Here is an 18,418-nt window from a genome sequence, read left to right as displayed (position 1 = left end):
TCCGTGCTGCCAGCGCAAAGTCCGGTGCGGGGCTCGATCCCGTGAACTGTGAGATCATGACTTGAACCTAAATCAAGACTCAGATGCTTAACTGACTGAGCCACTCAGGCGACCTTACCTGAAACTTTTAATAAGAGTATTTACTCTGTCCTTAAAGATTTGGTCTTTTTAAAAAAACGTTTCTTTATTTTTGAGAGAGCAAGCTGGGGAGGGGCAGAGAGAAAGGGAGACAGAATCCCAAGCAGGCTCTGCACTGTCAGCACAGAGCCCAACTTGGGGCTTGATCTCATGAACTGTGAGATCATGACCTAAGCCAAAATCAAGAGTCGATAATTTAATTAACTGAGCCACTGGGTGCCCCAAGATTTAGTCTTTAATCCTTAACACCCCACCCCCATGCCTCAAACACACATGGTAAACTGGACAAAACCTTCGCTTTGTAATCTGTGCTTTCATTTTCCAAAGGCATTTTCCTTTCTGTTCTGTCCTTTTTTTCTCTAAGTTAGGAGGCACCTTTGTTTTAAAAGGTTAAAACTTGGCACATATATTAAGAAGGGTTATTAAACGTCTTGAAGGGTTATGGGGTAAGAGACTAGAAAATTCCCAGCCTTCTGAAGCATCTGTTGTATCTATTTCCACTTCCCATTTTTTTGTAGGCACGGACCCTGAAATTTAAAAAAAAATTTTGATGGAAATTTTCATAATAAGCTGGTACATGTATAGTTATTTTAAGTATTATGTTTATATATATATATATATTTATTTATTTAATGTTTATTTATTTTTGAGACAGAGAGAGACAAAGCATGAACAGGGGAAGGGCAGAGAGAGAGGGAGACACAGAATCTGAAACGGGCTCCAGGCTCTGAGCTGTCAGCACAGAGCACGACGCAGGGCTCGAACCCACGGACCGTGAGATCATGACCTGAGCCGAAGTTGGACGCTTAACTGACTGAGCCACCCAGGCGCCCCTGTTTTAATATATTTTATTTTTTTATTTTTTATATGTTTATTTACTTTTGAGAGAGCATGCGAGCAGGGGAGGGGCAGAGAGAGAGGGGGACAGACAGAATCTTTGAATAGTTTCAGAGGTTAGAGACTTATTCTAATGATAAAATCATGATACTGTGTGTGTGTGGTATATAAAAATACCAGTTTCTAAAATAAGATTATGATATCTAAAGTCCTTGCAAATTCAATACTTTAAAAACTTTCGCTTACAGGCTTTGATTAATTTAATCAGTGTCTGAATGGTCCAAACCTAATTTGCTAGGTTTAATAAATTAAATGTGTGACACCAGTTATGTGTAGTTGCAGAGGATTATCTTTGCTTTGGTTAAAAAGAAAACCAGTGGATGCCTACTTAGGCTAAAATGCCTCCCCCCCGCCCCTTCTGTTAAAGCTGCAGTGATAGTCTTTCCCCTTGTCCTTCTAATCCTTCCTATTGCTGCAGTCTTTTGTAGGTTTCCTGAGACACCACCTGCCACAAAAATGAAGACAGACTGGTTTGTTTTGTTCACCGGTGTTTAGAACCCCAAAACCAATCGTGCAGTGTTTGAAGTGGCGATACAGTTTGGAACGGGCAACAATGCAGTTCCTGTGCCTTCTGTTATTTTTTTCCTACCGTTTGGCTTCTTAGGTTCAGATTTCATTCTCTTGCCAGTTTGAGGTGGAGAGTATGCCCTTTCTGGTTCTTTTGGCTGTATTTTTGCTTTTAACATATAAGATCTTTAGACCCTGTTTCTCTGTGCAGTCAAGCGACTGCTGGTGTTAGGCAGAACGTCTGAGGATCCCTGTGAGGGCTGAGGGCTTCTACCTCCACCCCCTGCCTCTGGTACCTTCTCTGTAAGCCTAATAATGCTGGCATTAGTGTAGACCAAAGTCTCACATTCATCTCTACCAGGTTTATGCTGCCCGGGGTTTATGCTGTGGGCAGCGTGGCGCTGGTTAGCCGCAGCTCTGATCTTTTACACACAGAACTCTCCGGAACTCTCCTCGTGTAGTTACATATTGTGGATTGTAATTTTTGTAGGTTTAACAATGGGGTCAAAATTAAAGTGTCTCTCTCACTGGCATTCAAAACAAATAATAAAAGGGAGTAACTATAAATCAATCTTGGAGTTTTGAACAGGGGGGTTAAAATGCCAAATTTGTCTTTAGCAGTTTTATTAGCTGCTAAATACATTGTCACAGAAAGTCTTCCTTGCGTGTGATCATGGAGTTGATAACAAGATCAAATTTGGGTGTGAAGCTTAGTATCTATTTATAGTTTTGGGGTGCACTCTCTCGCTCTCAAAATAAACTTAAAAAGAATTCAGGATTAAAAAATGCAAATTGGGGGCACCTGGGTGGCTCAGTTGGTTAAGCAACCGGCTCTTGATTTCAGCTCAGGTCAGGATCTCATGGTTCATGGGTTTGAGCCCTGCATTGGGCTCTGCACTGACAGCTCCAAGCCTGCTTGGGATTCTTTCTCTCCCCCCTACTCTCTCTGCCCCTTCCCTGCTCACTGGTTTGCTCTCTGTCAAAATAATAAACATTAAAAAAAAAAAAAGCCTTAGAAATGGAAATTGCTGTCTGTGTGTCACGGTGAATTCAATTTATGGTTGCAGTAGAGGGTAGAATATATTAAAATCAAGAAAAAGTGATGCTTAATTAAAACACTTTCTGACCCTCTTCAGTTTTAGAGAGACAGGATCCTCTGAATCTCATGGGCAGTTGTCAGAAGTGCATGGAGTTGGTAAACTTTGTTTTTATAGTGACTGATTGTTGTGCTATGTCCAACTTAAATTTCTGTGCTAAAGTACATGAGTGTACTGCTTGGGCTTCGTTATTGCTTCTGTATTAGATACAGCTTGATCAATACTTTGCAAACGGATAACCTGCTAAAATGAGCCTGAATCGTGTGTGTCTGTTGTGGGGAGGCGAGCAGGGAAAAATTGCTGACCCAGCTATACCTTTGAGTTCCAGAAGATGTACAGCATGTGGACTTCATTGTGGCATGCCAGAACACGGCCTTGGAATCGTGAGGCCGGGTTCATATCCTGGCTCCACCAGTTAATAGCAGTATGACTTTGGACAGGTTACTCCACATGTTTTGATCTTCACTTTACTTGTTGGTAAAATGGGGTAAGATCTGCCTTGTGGGATCACTGCGAGCATTAAGTGAGAGCCTCGTAGGAAGATGCCTGCACACTGACCTTGGTCCCATCTTAATTGGTGGGCACTGGTACAATTAGCTCCGTGGTGACTCTGCCCGTGCTTGGACTTATCACAGCACTTCGAAAAATAAAGGAATAGTTCCGGTATCTTTTAACGTGGCTTATTGAAATCCATCTGTTTTGCTTCGGTGACATGAAGTGGATTAAGTCGATTGAAAATCAGGTAAGAGGTAAGATGTTATTTGGATCTGCAGCTAGGTACACACCATGGCCCTGGAGAACTCCTCATGTGCTAGAGACCCGCTTTTCTCTCAAAAGCTGTCTTGTTTTACTAGTTACCCAAACTGGGACACCTGTGGTTACATAGATTGGTGGATTAGATAACTCCTGGAATTTGATTTGTTGCGTTTGCCTGGGCAAAAGTAAACATGTTTGTTGCCTAAATGAAGTGTTTACTGTTTTCTTCTCGTTTTTCTGTCACCTCTCTGTGGTCGTAACCACTCGTGACTACCATACTGTTAGGACCAAATTTCATGCGGTTGACATTTTGGGTGTATTTTGGATACGTTTCCTTAAACATTAAATGATCAGACCGCCTCGAAAGTAAATGTGTGGGAGCAATTTCCGTGCTGCACATGACAGATTAGGAAATCTGTCATTTCACATCTCTCTGGATGTGCAGTCAGGAAAAAACAAAACTGTGAAAGAGTCCTTTTCTTACAAGTTACCAGTAAAACCGACAAGACCGTTTTAAGGAAACAAATGCCCCGATTTTCTCTGCGGCAATTTTATTGAATAGTCTAAGGAGTTGGGGTATTTTTCAGGGATCACACAGGTGTACCCCTCCATATGCACGTTCACATAGACTCAGAACTGAACTTGGTGATGACGTAGAGGTCTCTGGGTCTCCAAGTGTATTTATGTCTCTGTGTGACCACCTGGAAAGAGGGGCCTTCACTGTTGCCTGATTTTCAAAGGGGTCTAAGGTTTCTTTCCCAAAAGATTAAGAACCACGAAGTGAGCTGGTATGTTTAGACAGTTGGTTGGAAGCAATAAAATTTCAAGGTTACAGGTTAAAAAAAACCTGAAATGTACCTCCAGCTTCTGTGGGAGCATTACTGCATATTGATGGGAGCATTAGTGAGTGTTTGAAGCACTCCGTTCAACCTCTGTCCTCATCCGGACTCGCACATTTCCATAGTGATATCTGGGTGGGATCGTGTGAATCACTGTATAGGACAAATGAACAAAACAAATGGATGAATTCGGGATTGTTAGTGGAAGCAGAATGTCATTGTCTTCCTAAGAAGGAACATATGCCGACAATTTAGACTTTTGGGCGTGGGGTTTCTGAAATTTGTTTAGTAGAATCTCCTGTGGCTAATCCTTACAGTTGGTTCCATTGAGTCTGCGTCAGGCACTGTGCAGCATTCTTTTTATGCATTGTCAGATTTACTCCTCCTGGTGACAGTATCAGGTAGTGGTCACTAGTGTGTCCATGGTTTGTTCCTGTCTGCCTTAACCAGGAGTATTTCTCCTTAATCAGATCATGGCCCAAGGCTGTGCAATATCGTTTTAGTTTTGTGGATTTCAAGTTGTGTGAGTTTGTGCCCTTCAGGAACCTGTTTTAATCAGAGTGCCACCCCAACAGTGGGGAGGGACAGGAGAGCCCATTCCAGTGTCTTACATTAGTTGGGGTCAGACCATCTGCAGGAAAGATGTGTGACTTTGGGGGCACAGGAACCTTTTGGGAGCAGGTGAAATGTGACCGGAGTGAGAGGGAGGCCCTTTCTCCTTGCCTTGGGCACCGGCCTGGGAGGCAGCCGTTTAAAATCCTAGTCTTCCGTGAGCCCTTCCTCCCAAGCTTCTTTGTTCCCTGGGGGCGTTATTTTCCCCGTGTGTTGGCAAAAGATAGAAGCAGCATCGAGTCAGGATAATGTGGCCTAACCCTGGGACACCAGCCCTGAGAAGATTTTAGTGTGTCTGAAAGGCTGTCGTCTCAGGCCGCACTCCTGAGGAGGGCCCAGCTGCGCCAGGGGTCTTCGCTTTACCTGGCTGGCCGGCGATCTACATCATCCCCTCCCCTGTCTCTCTCTGCCCCTTCCCTCTCCCTCCCACCTCTCTGGCTCTCCCTCTTCCTACCTCTCTCTTCCCTTCCCCTCCCTTGTTTTTATTTTTAATGAGATTCAGATTCTCTTGAACATCTCTTCCGTTCAAAATTTGCTTCTTGTTGACATTAGGTAGAGCCTTTCTGCAAAGGGGCTTGGCTTTTCACAGAGTTGGGCATAACTTCAATTTTAAGTTATACACACACATACACCCACCCACCCTATATAGCTCTTAACAAAGTGCTTTGTAGATAATAAGCACCCAGGAAAAATCCAAATACTTCTGCTTCACCATGGTTCCAGAAACCTTACAAAGTATGTCAAGGAAAAAATTCTAATCATGCAAGAATTGAGCTAAATTTGAACAGTAGTCTGATACATGCTAGTGCATCTGAGTGCGAGATGTGTTGTCAAATAGGCTGGTTAGTGGGATTTTGTTTTTAGGTGCAGATCTTAGGAGAAAAAAATCTTGAATTTAAATGTAATCTGTGACCATAATTTATGAGGAGAATACATTTTAGTTCCTTCTCTGCTTGTGAATCTCTAAAAGACAGCATTTTGAGTTCTCCGAGTAGGCAGATTTGTGCTAGTTGGTGCACATGCATGAGCCTCCAGAGGTCCAGGCTCTGCTCCGGTGGAGTGATGATGTGTCCGTTCACAAGCTCTGATAGGGGCACATCTGCAGGTGTGGCGGAGGCCAGAAGACAGTTGAGGTCTTGGAAAGAAGGGAATGAGATTGCTCCGCTGTAGTGATGAATAGTCTTAAGAACTATACCCGAATAAAATGTCTCATGGTAGATCTAAGTGAGGAGTAGTTTAGTGTCTCTGTAAATGGTCTTATTTTCATAACCTGTTTCTTCAACCTCTATCAAAATGTGGCATATGAATTTTGCATTTTTAGGAGAAGCAAAATAAAAGCCAGGAAACCATACTCTCATGATTATCATGGCTGACTGCCAAAACATTGACCCTTCGCTTACACCTGGGAGGCACTCAGCACGATTATTTAAATTAGCTTTTTGGTTTAAATAAAGATGGGTGTCATAACCATGAAGATGGGTATCATAACCGAGTGCAGTGAAACAAGAAAAAGAATACAAGGTATGTGGCTGCTCAAAAGGAGGAGGGAAATTAAATTTTTGTTTGAAGCAATGTGATGCACAGGGAAAAGAGTTGAATGAAGACCCACCAGAAGGTTAGCAGTGGCAGTTTGAATGCTTACCCAGTGTCGTCTGTTGAATGATGTCTCTTGTGACTACACCCCCTTTAAATGTGCGTCTGTTGTGGATTTGGTGTTTCTGGAGCTAGTGCTTGTTTTCTGGACCCTTAACAGCAGGTGTACAGGTAGGAGATAGAGAACAGAGGAGCACTTCAGTACTTTCTGCCGTGTAGACAGAGTGGACAGTTGAGACCTTTTCCAAATTGTATGGGTATAAATGGCATATATTAATCTCAATCCATAGTGGCCATTTTTTCAGTTGCCTCATTAATTTTGCCTTTGTTAGTCATTTCTTTCAAAAATAATGTATTCATTTATTTTTTGCATAATAGAACCAAATGTTCATCTAGAAAAGTTAGAAAATATGAACACATAAACAGGTCTCCTACCTTCACCAATAGTCTCATTGCTGGGAGCCACCTGCCAGCATCCTAATCTTCTTGGTTTACATCTGTGGATACATTGTAGCCTGATTTGATTAATTAGTGCTGTGGCTTGATCATTGTTCCTGTAAACATTTCTGTAAACAAATCTAGACAATGATCTTAAGTGTGGTAATTGTGTCTTCTTTCAGATTTATATCTAGATTTTATTTCCTGAAAGTATTTTTAATCTAAATTGCGCAGTTAATGCATCCGGATATAGAATTGTAAAATTTATCATAAATGACTTTCCTTTTAGCTGAGGATAACCAGTTCTTGAGGGTGTGGCTGTGCACTCTGTTTTACCAGTTGCCAGGCTCATGCCGTCACCACCTCCCTACCTAGTTCCCAGTCCTGTTTGTGTGGCCTCCGGGGACTGACACTTGAATTTAAGGTTTTTACTTTGTAGTTGCCCATTCACTTTTTATATGCAAGGTTTTCAGACTTAGATACATTTTTTCCCTGTAAAATAAAAGCTACTGAAGATCCTTGAGAAGAACCCTAGAAATTAAAATAATTATAAAGAAGAACAGGCTGGCAGCTTGTTTAAGTTTCAGGGGTATTTGGTTAGTCTCTAGACTCATTTTGTTCATGCCACAAGACTTTGAGGTTCCGAACAGTATAAGGAAATTTAATGCTTTCTTAATTTGAATTTATTAAAGTTTATTTGGGGAGCCTCTTCTGGTATTTGGATTTATCCAGTCAAAGCCACTAAAAGCCTTTTTTAGAGAAATTCAAAGCTCCCTTCAGATGTGATCCTTGCTGCTACTGCCGTCAGCCTGGCACTTGGAAGAGTTGCTGGCTGGACCCTCCACAGGGGCAGAGGCTGTGCACCCCCCCCCCCCCCCCCGGCGCGACACAAGCATCCCAGGAATTTACACCGGGATCTGCAGCACTGAAAAATCCAGAACTTTTCCATTGTTTCTGTTGGAAGCAAAGCCTAGAGCCCTGTTTTAATACTATGAGCAATTTAAAACCAGAGAGGTTTTATTTTCGTAATTTGCCTCTGGGATTACAGACAGCTCTTGGAGAGCTTAACTCCAGGAAAAGGTTGAAATTGTGCCCGAGCTGCTTAACAGAATTTTTTTAGTGTCAGGTACATTTCAAGTTACTTTAAATATGAAAGAAATGTATAGAAAATGGAGAGCATATTTCATAAAAACCAGTTGCTGCATAGCATCTTGCCACTTCAGAGCGTTCTGCCCAAAACACCGTGGGGCAGCAGGACTAGGCCCCCAGTAGCTCGGTTTCCCCCTGAGACCCCCTTGGGCAGCTGTAACGTCCACCCTGACCATCTGATGGACACACCCCGACCCGTGTGCAGCTTGGCCGACCTTTGCGGGTGCCTTTCTGGCTGTGGTCTTGGAGGCCCTGTTCTCACTTTGGTCCTGCTGCCCAGCTTCCCCGTTGCCCAGATTGTGACTTCCGTGGACGTCCAGGTTACTGAGTCATTCGTTATCTTCTTGTTTTCTTTTTTAAGCATATGTTACAGTGGTCTAAACGGACTGCTGATTCCTTGTGGAAGACGGACTGTCATATGTGTTTCTGGCTTGTGTCCTCTGTACCCATCACACCAACTGTAGAAGGTTAACCACCCCCAGATAGAAAACAAGGGCCGGGGGTCTGACTCCCTGCCTCCCGTTACCAGGTCACATGGCACGTTTCGGCCATTCTTTCAGCCCATGACTTGGCTGTTACCTTTGATGCACTGTCCTCACTGCGTGGTCTGTTAGAGTTCGTGAGTGTGTGTGTGTGTGTGTGTGTGTGTGTTTCTTTTGATCCTATAAAGAAGTCATTTAACATGAACTTTATGCCTTTTAAATAAAAAAAAAAAAAAGAATGTTTTAAGTAGGCTCCACGACCAGCGTGGGACTGAACTCAGGACCCTGAGATCAAGAGTCGCATGCCCTACTGCCTGAGGCAGCCGGGCGCCCCTGAACTTTATGCTTTTTTCCAAGCAAGTGTTTTACCTTGCCCGTGAACTCTGATTTACCTCTACAGCAGGTGTTCTGAGAGTTGCTGTCAGTGCCAGGCCAGCCTGCTGCCATGGAAGCCACACCCTTGCCTTTCAAAAATTTGAAAAGCTGTATACTGACTTTATAGTTTTATGATAAAGTTCTCAATGTAGCTTGCAATGAACATGGCACTATTATCTTTCTTTTTTATTTTATTATTTTATTTTAGAGCGTGAACAGGGGAGGGGGCAGAGGGAGGGAGGGAGAGAGAAAGAGGGAGAGAGAGAGAGAGACAGACAGACAGACAGACAGACAGACAGACAGACTGTCTTAAGCAGGCTCCACACTTAGTGTGGAGCCCCATGTGGGGCTCGATCCCACGACCCTGGGATCATGACCTGAGCTGAAATCAAGAGTTGGACTCTCAACTGAGCCACCCAGGTGCACCATTATCTTTCTTAGGGTGAAAAAATTAGGACCCAGAAAAAATTAGTGAATTGGGTGGGAATAAAAATCCCAGTTTTGCTGCCAACTTGCTCTGAGATTTTAGGCAATGTCATACAATGAGATAAAGCTTTGAGAAGCATTTTTGTGGAGTTTGGGGAGCAGACTAAGATCAGCTTTAAAGGCTCCTTCTGTGTCAAATCTTAGGGTTCTTCTTCCTTACCTTTTAACATAGCCATTATTTCCGTTATTCCATGTCTGTTCTCTTCTCTAAGATCTGTACCCTCGGCTCAGCTGAATACTTTGTTGAAGCCTTTCTCCAGCCTTGTACGAAAGCCCCCGATCTTCAGATTTCCTATAAGGGACCCACTTGTCTGAGGGCAGGAAGAAGAGGAAGATTCTGCAAAAAAAGTGGTCACAAAAGGAGATCCTAAATGGTGGTGTCATAAGGCTGGGGAGAGGAATCTAAAGAATGTAAGACCCACGAAACTGTCAGACACAAAAGGGGGAACTTGAGGCAAATGGAGCCTAAAGAGATTTCGGGTTTTGTAATTATGAGATCAGGGGGAACCGTGGAGAGTGGATCTTCAGTGGAGGAGAGAGGACGAAGGCTCATTTGCTGAGATGAAGGGCTGAGTGAGAGGTGAGGCACCAGAGAGAGGCAGGACGGGCACAGCCCGTCCTTTGGGGAGTCCTTCGGGGAGTCCGTGGTGGCTCCAGTTCGGGGCAGCTCATGTTCTCCATGACCTTTCATGGTAAGAGCTCAGAGACGGGGCCTCACCTGGTGCGGAATCAGCTGTGTATCTGAGTAAGGTGGTGAGCTCCCTCAACAAAGATCAGATAGACCGGCTTCTGTGCACCAGTACTGAATTCTGATTTTATACGTAGGAGTTGGGTAGCTCCCAGTGAGGAGGCAGCACATGTAGAGTTACATATGGCTCTAAATTTAATTCACTTAAATCACGAAATTCGTGAGCCTTCACTGTTGTGATGAATTTTTAATGTAACCTGAGCATGCCTTCTAGAATTTTGTGTTTTCTCTGATGCCTGCACATTTTTAAGTGAAACATTATTCTCTAGATTTTCCTAGTGTTTGACCAGTTTTATTAGACTAGTAGAACACAGTCCAGACCTAGGTTAAATTATTTATGTGATGCCTTAGGCAATTCTGGTTTTGCAACTTGCATCCAGGCATCAGAGGTATAATGCTAGACATTATCTTTAAAGAGTAGTCATTATGACTGTTGGTTTTCTCTCTACAGTAGCTATTTCACTAGAAAACCCAGTTCTGTTACGGTGAATCATACTTGCTTAGATTGAGCTTCTGGGCTGTTGACTTATAAGTGTTTCTGGCATAAGATACAATTGAAATGGGGAAAATAATCTGCATTCCAATTTGATTGCTGTTCCTTTCCCATAAATGCACTGAATGTCTCTACCACTTTTTTCTTTCATTTGCCCTTGAAACCAAGTGAGACAACGCATAGAAAGAGTGCTTTCTAAAGAATATGGTATTGATTGTGCCATTACAGGTCTTAAGAAATAACACTTTTTGTAGTAGAAGGAACACTTTTAGCGTCGTCATCCTCAGGTTTTAATTCTGGCTCTAGAGCTGATTTAGTTACATGACCTTGGGCAGATGACTTCACGGCTTTGGTCCTTGGGTAACTGTAAGATGAGCGGCATGATTGGGACTTCGGGGTCTCTGGCAGAATGGTGCCGTCAGCGGTAAGAGCATCTGTTTTGCGACACGGGTGTGGCAGAGGCATAAGAGTAAGTATGCCGAGTGAGCCCTCCTGTCAGCAGCTGAGATCACAGTTAAAGATTCATTTATTTTTTATTTTGTGTGTGCGTGAGAACTTTGATTCGGTAGGTAACTGCTCATTTCCTTCTGTTTCATTTAGTTTTCTTCATAACTTTGTGTGCATTTCTTTTCCTTATATACATAAAGTTTGTCCTGTCCTTCATTATGTTCTTCGTTGTCGTTTCCATTTCACTTTCCTTGTGTTTCATTCCTGTATCTTTCTTGTTTAGACCAAGTGGAACACGCAGCTGGCAGTAGCTTCTATGTAGGACCCTTCAGGAACCCGATGGTAAGTGCACACGTGTGCTTACCAGGCTCCCAGCGGGCTCTGCCGGACCAGTGCTAGAGGCACGTCCTGCCTCCCAGACACTAACGAGCCCCCGCTCCCCTTTGTAAGAGTCATTACAGGTTGTTTTTGGTTATAGGCTTGTTTTTGTTTTTAAATTTGATTACAAATAGAACAGAAACCAAGTATGGGGGGGGGGATTGCTTATCTAAGGAAACGTAGAAGGTTCCACCACCTGTTCCTCTGTTCCCATTGTGGTATTTGGCTTTGTGAGTGACACCAAGCATACCTAAGTGTGAGTCGGGACACCTGGGTCCTACTTTCTGTTCTCTCGTGGACTGATTAGTCCCCCGTGGGCCCTGGCTTTCACTTTCTCTCAAAATGGCAGGTAGGACAGGTGGTTTCGATACAGCCTCTTCCATCTCCAGTCTACAATCCTAATGGGAAGTAACTTGGGTGTTAGATGGTTCCGATTAAGATCGTGAGAATCATTTCATGTGTCAGGTAATATCAGTGTCATGAGTCATCTCTTAGATTCATGATAGACTCATGTCCCTGAAAAACTAAGTGTCAGCATTCACTGAAGTCACTTTGGAGGGAAGTTCAATTGTCCCGTACTTTGCTTTTTGCAATTCTTCAGATACTTTTAAAATTCTTAACTATGTAGACTGCAGAGCCCCCGTTGTGTCTTTAGTGGCCTGTATTGGTTCAGCCCAGTGGTTCTTCACCTGGGGAGACCTCCCCAGACATTTGGCCACGCCTGGGGATCTGCCTGTCAACAGTTAAAAGTGGAGGTGCTGCTGGCGTCTAGTGAGTGGATGCTGCTCAGTGTCCTTCCTTCAGTGCATCACACAGCCCCACGACCGAGAGGATCATTCGCGGGACGCCCAGGCAGCCTGTGGCCATCTGAATAGGATGCAGATGTCCCTACTTCAAATGGTTTCTCTTCACAGGGGATCAAGGGCTTCCTGGTCTTGTTTTTTAAAGAGGGTGCCTGGAAGTGGGGGGAGGGGGGTGGGGCACTTCTCACTAATTAGGTTTGGAGAGTCCAGAAGTAGACCTTGACGTTCAGTATCAGCTAGATGTTTTCCTATTCTTTTAGGCAGAGAATAAAACTTAAAAGAGTACTTTTACGTAGCAGGCAGTTACGTGATTTCAGTGTGAATATGTATTAGTGAATGATATTATTAAAGTTGTGCTGTTTTATTGTAAGTTATATCTAGAAACTTCACTTATTTCATACCGTTTACATATAGGCCAGTTTTTTGTATGGCCTGCTAACCAGCTTTGTATAGCATTTGAGAGGTTGCAGAAAAACTTTGAATTGCTTCTGTAAGGGATTGTATTACAACAGATTGACATCTGTTTTTCTATTAAATTTCACGGTGTGGCTTTTTAAGAAATATATATGCATAACAGGCACAGTTTACACTATACCTCCATTTTTACTTATTTCAAAAGCCCATACCTATACAAAGTAGAAAGTTAGAGGTAAGAAAGTTAGAGGTAAGAAAGCCCATTTCTTGGGCTGTTTGGGGTACATGAGGTGGTGCTGATGATGTCTTACAACAACTTTGTGGTTTTGGTCCAGGGAAAAACTTTACTGAATAAAACTTCAGAATTAAGCATCCTAGGGCACCAGGAGTCCTTTACGTGGTTCTCAGCAGACATGAACTGCAGCATTGGGGCAATTGTGTTAGCAGCCAGTGATCATTTATATTTGTATTGTTTGCTACCGGTAATCTGATCTGCACTGGGTATCACACACAGGGAAGGGCATAGGTCATCGTGAGGATAAGAAAACTAGCTGAAAGTAGATAGAATCCAAACTTCCTAAAGCACAGCTGGATTCCTCAAGAACCTTGTCATCACAGATTTAAGCTCAGTGCTGTTAAGGTGGCAAAAGGAGAAAGAATTGAAAGAGGAGGTTACCTCTTTTAGTGTGAAAAGGTGTTTTCATGTCCTTGCCCTTTTCCAGGGGATTGGTTTATAATCTTTCCGCCTGCAGGCTCTTGGCTTCTGTTGCCACCAGAGTGTGGTTCCAGTAAAGTGCTTGCTTGTGTCCCGAGGTCCATTTTAGATGCCTTTGGAAATGAGGGATGGACATGTTAGCAGGAATTTATTTGGGCAAACTCTTTAATATAGTTGCAGAATGCATCAGTTTTTTTTTTTTAAATGGGCTTAAAGAATTAGGGATTTAAAATGGTATTTAAACATTTTTTTATGTCTGTTTTTGAGAGAGAGAGACAGACAGACAGACAGACATAGAATCTGAAGCCGGCTCCAGCACAGAGTCGCTGCAGGGCTGGAACTCAGGAACCGCGAGATCATGACCTGAGCAGAAGTCGGGCGTTTAACCTTGACTCATTTAGCCACCTATGCGCCCCTAAAATAGTACTTTAGAGTTTGCTTTTTAAGACTGACAAATTAAATGGCTGATTATGAAGTATTTTGTACTTTTTTCCTCTTTGTTTCATCTCTTAAATATCTGTCAGAATCTAGTGGTGCTTTTTGAGGATTCCTATGTGCTTGTTGCTATCATCGATGCTTCCATTTTTACGTTCTGCACTGTTCAGTGTTATTTGTGCGTCTCACCTCATTTTTATCTGCTGTCTGTATTTTAGTTAACTGGGCTTCTCTGTAGTGATGTTCTGTTATGGAGAACACCATTTTCCAGGAGCAGTGAGCGAGTGCGTTCTGGTTTGTCATTTTAGTAATTCAGAGATGGAGGTGGCGGGAGGCTTGTTTTGTGAGAGGAAAGGACAGGTCTGCCAGGCCCAGCGGGAGAGTGCTGCTGAAGGAGAAGGAGGGGTTTGGGGGAAGACGAAGATGAGCCTGTTCTGACTCTGAAAACTACAAACCCAAGAGCTACCAGGAAAAAGAACCTTAGAGTTGAAAAAATAGAAACAAAGGGCCACAAATTCTGGCCAAATCCCAAAGAGACAGAGCTTCCAAACCTTCAGCATTTGTACTTTTCTAGAGAAGGGCTTGTCCCTGTGGACTGTCTAGTGACCTGAGCTCGTTCCAGCTTGTCCGAACTGTGTTGCTTTTTAATCTTCCCTTCTGAACTGTGCTGTCGGTTGGAATGCAGCGGGTGTTTCCTGAATTCCATTTTTGCAGTTGTTAATGAAGTTAATGAAATCCTGAATCGTACTGAACTTGGAGTCGGGTCCCTGGGGACCCTCAGAATTCCTGCTGTCCTGACAGTGAATTCTTCATAATTCCTCTGCATGTGATATCTGAGCTGTTGCACACACGGATCCTTTGTAGTCCAACAGAGTCTGCTTCTCTTGCTTCACTTTCACAATTGTGGACAAGCTTATCTCAACTAAAAGGGACCCAAGTTATACCATATTGTCTTCCCCTAAAGGGCTTCTTGCACCTAATCAGACTTTTGCCAGTCCCTGTTATTTGTGTGGTACTGAAATTCAGTGTTAGTATCCAGTTTTCCTCTGACATCAATATTGTTACGTTTTCTCGAATAGATGATTTATTAGTTTGAGGAGTCTCAAAAATACAGGGTTTTGGGTTTCTTTTTCTTCTCTGACATGATTTACACGTATTCATATTCATCATCTGTTCATTTCTTGAGAAATCTGACGTGATAATTGTCCAGAAGTATACAGTTTGCTGTCATTGGATTAGTAATTGTCTTTTTCAAGAATTCAGGGTAATAGTAAGTAAACAAATAAATATTGTGTTTTAGGGAAGAAAAAATCCCAGGAAAGTAAAAACAAAGCAAACAAAGCTGAAGACACACCCCTGAAGACAAGCGAGCCAGATTCTGCTTCTGCAAATATGAGAGATTCTGCGGAAGGTAAGCTTCGAAGTTGGACTTGTTCGGGTATGTATCACCAGTTACTGTAAATCACAGATACTGTAAATCTCCTTGGAATGCCCTTCTGAGAATCCCCCAAGAACTGTAAAGGGTTAACAGCGAAAAGCCTGCCTGTATTAATTAATTTTTTATTTTTATTTTTTAGCCGTATTTATTGAGGGGGAGGAGTGGGGCGTGAGCCAGGGAGGGGCAGAGATAGAGAGGGAGAGATAATCCCAAGCCGGCTCGGTGCTGTCAGTGCAGAGCCTGATGCAGGGCTTGCTCTCCGGACCCTGAGGTTATGACCTGAAATCAGGAGTCCGATGCTTAACCCACTGAACCGCCCAGGTGCCCCAAGGCTGCCTGAATTTAATAACGGTGAACTGAGCCTCCACATCCCACCTTCCCTTAAAAGTATTTTTAAAGACCTTCTTTGTTAAAAATAAAATTATTCCCTGGTTAAAATAAAATGAAATGTACTATATGATCACATTTATAAATAATTTATGAAGTTCAAAACCATCAAAACAAATCTCTGGTGATAGAATCAGACTGGTAGCGATGCCAGAAGGCTTCTGGGACGGTGGTGCTAGTCCACCCCTGAGCTGTGGGGTGACCTGTGGACTGTGGGCATCAGTATTGACTTTGTAAACATTTTATTTAGCTGAATGCTTCTGGTTTACACACTTAAATCGTTTGTTTTGCACTTCAGTTAAGAGTTTACTTGAAATACCGAACACCTTTGATTTTATACATCAGCATGAAAAGTGTGCAGAGTGAAAAAAAGCGTTCTTGTTTTTTGTTAGAAATTAACTTCCTAGTTTATTCTTTGTGTTTCTCCACACAAAATTTTCTTTTTTATCATCCCTTCTGAGGATTAACATTCTAGGCCCTCCATGATGGAAGAATTCAGAGAGAGGCAAGGATTGAAAGTCAATCAGAAAGGCTGGTGGCTCTGTGCTCTTGGCAGTTGAGCAACTATATTGAGACTGTTGATGATAGAAATGAGGGAGGTGTGTCTTCTGATCTGGTACGTGGCAGATACATGCTTGCTAAGAATTGCTCATAGTGACCCAAACAGGCAGATTTCAATAGAGCCTTGTGACTCTTTCGAGAACATTCATAGGTACCCGCCTGGGTAGACGCTCAGTTAGTTAAGCGTCTGACTCTTGGTTTTGGCTCAGGTCACGATCTCACGGTTCACGGGATCGAGCCCCTGCATCGGGCTCTGTGCTGCTGGTGCAGAACCTGCTTGGGATTCTCGGTCTCTGTCTCTGTCTCACTCACTCACTCTCTCTCCCCCTCCCCTGCTTGCGCAATCTGTTTTTCTCTCAAATAAATAAAAAAAATTTGTAGAGAAAAAAACGCAACAAAATATTTTGGATGCCTTTTAAACCACTTTATTAGCACTGTTGGAGGTGATGACATTCATAAAAGATTATAATTTTCTGTGGCATTTTATGAAGCAAGAACAGATAGGTTGACTAAGTTCTACATGCTGATAGCAGATTTGCTAAGTAAGTCTTTTGTTTGAACACTAAAGAATGTCACTGCCTTTAGTGGCAGAATTAAAAAAGAAAATCCGACTGTCCTATCTCCTTCAGTACTTGGAGACAGGTTTTTATTCCTCATATAACACTAGGTCCTATGAAGAAAAGTACTTAATATTTACCTGTTTGTGGAATAGCTGGTCAGAGCGCAATTGGTTCCTTAATAGGGTAAAGCCTCTCCTGAATGTTCTGCATTGTCCCCAGCAAGTGGTCTGTGTACTGAGCAAACAGTCCAGACTCTTCCTTGTGTTTCCCAAACCTTCCTTTATTTTTAAAACTCAGCAGACCTCATCGAGTGCGTGGACACACGTTGGTGTGGGCCTTACTAGTTAATAAATAGGGCTCTGCATGTTTTGCTTCTTATTACTTTAGACAGTTATAAGTCTGGAATTGTTTACCAGTCACAGGGAAAGAATCCTCCCCCCCCCCCATAAAAGAAGCCACAGATTTTGACTTAAAACGAACCCTAAAATTTCTAAGGCTTAGAGATGTTATTTTCATTTTCTGTTGTTATATTTGACATTTTTAGCAGTGTGCTGTTGAAAATGTATTTGGAAAGGGTGTTAGTTCCTACCAACATAAAATGACTGGTGTGTCCCAGTATGTGGAGAACTTGGGGGATTGATGGCAGTTTGTCTTGGGGGAGAGAAGGCTGGTCTGTGGGGAGACAGGCAGTAAATGTAGTGGTGGACGGATGGGTGAGGGTAAGACTGACGTTCCTAGGGCAACGCTGGGGTGGGGGGTGGGGGGACTAGGACTGAGCAGGTGAGCTTGTGCGAACACCTTGTGTTCACAGAGCTGGAAACACTTGGCCTTTTTAGCTCCCCTCCCCCACATCCTGGTGGTCACCAGGTCTTTTGACAGGCCTCTTGTCCACAGCCTGGCCACTCTCCTGTGTCCGCTGTTTCCTTTCATTCCCATCCCTGTTTCAGGCCCCGTCCTCTCCCTTCGAATGTCCCTGCCTTAGGATCAGTCTCCTGCCTCCAATCTCGTTATCCATATTGTAGCCACATCTCCAAATGGCTCTCTCCTGCTTTAACATACCTTTAATGGGGGCGCCTGGGTGGCTCAGTCGGTTAAGCATGTGACTTTTGTTTTGGCTCAGGTCATGATCTCATGGTTAGTGAGTTTGAGCCTCGCATCGGGCTGTGCACTGACAGTGTGGAGCCTGCTTGGGATTTTCTCTCTCCCTCTCTCTGCCCCTTCCCTGCTGGCGCGGTCTCTGTCTCTCTCAAAATGAATAAATAAACTTAAAACAAAATACCTTAGTGGATCCCCCTCCCCCACTGCCCCAGGTAAGTCCAAACTAATTTATGGTGTGCTACAAGTTTTGATTTCCTCCTGCTTGCTTCTCCTCTTCTGTCCTTGACCTTCAGGCAGTCTGTACTTTCTCTCAGTAGCCTTCCCTGATTAACCAAGCCATTCTTAGATGCTTCTCCTGTTATGCTTCTGGAGCAACCTGTACCTCCACAAAGCGTGAGCGTTCGTTGATGACAGTATTGTTGCCTGCTTGCTTGTACGTAGTGCCTGTTAAAGTGAAGCCCTGTAAGAATAAGGGCCTTGACAGTCTTACCTGCTGTTGGCATACAGTAAATTTTGCCCAGTGAATGAACAGCCAGAATTCAGAGTAGCTCAGCCTCCTTTGCAGAGCCTTT

General features: G+C 43.3%; 1 protein-coding gene across 8 annotated transcripts in view; it reads left to right on the top strand.

Moving 5' to 3' along the window:
* Nucleotides 1–18,418, top strand: part of PRDM2 (PR/SET domain 2) — a 109,002-nt gene that overhangs the window by 46,911 nt on the left and 43,673 nt on the right. For 5 of the 8 annotated variants that reach the window (XM_047082921.1, XM_047082923.1, XM_047082919.1 and 2 more), the window contains one exon: nucleotides 15,103–15,240. The exons of 1 other annotated variant lie outside the window; for it this stretch is intronic. In XM_047082921.1, the coding sequence (XP_046938877.1) occupies nucleotides 15,103–15,240 (138 nt within the window). Of the gene's footprint in view, nucleotides 1–10,882; nucleotides 11,400–15,102; nucleotides 15,241–18,418 lie in introns of those variants that run through there. 2 more of the 8 variants (XM_047082925.1, XM_047082920.1) reach the window with 2 other exon arrangements.

This window comes from Lynx rufus, unplaced genomic scaffold (assembly GCF_022079265.1).
Source record: "Lynx rufus isolate CCGP_SWC_20201006 ecotype Redwood Valley unplaced genomic scaffold, mLynRuf1.p SCAF_2, whole genome shotgun sequence".
Lineage (NCBI taxonomy): Eukaryota > Metazoa > Chordata > Mammalia > Carnivora > Felidae > Lynx > Lynx rufus.
The sequence above is the reverse complement of the archived record's forward strand: the minus strand, read 5'-3'. Positions and strand labels throughout refer to the sequence as shown.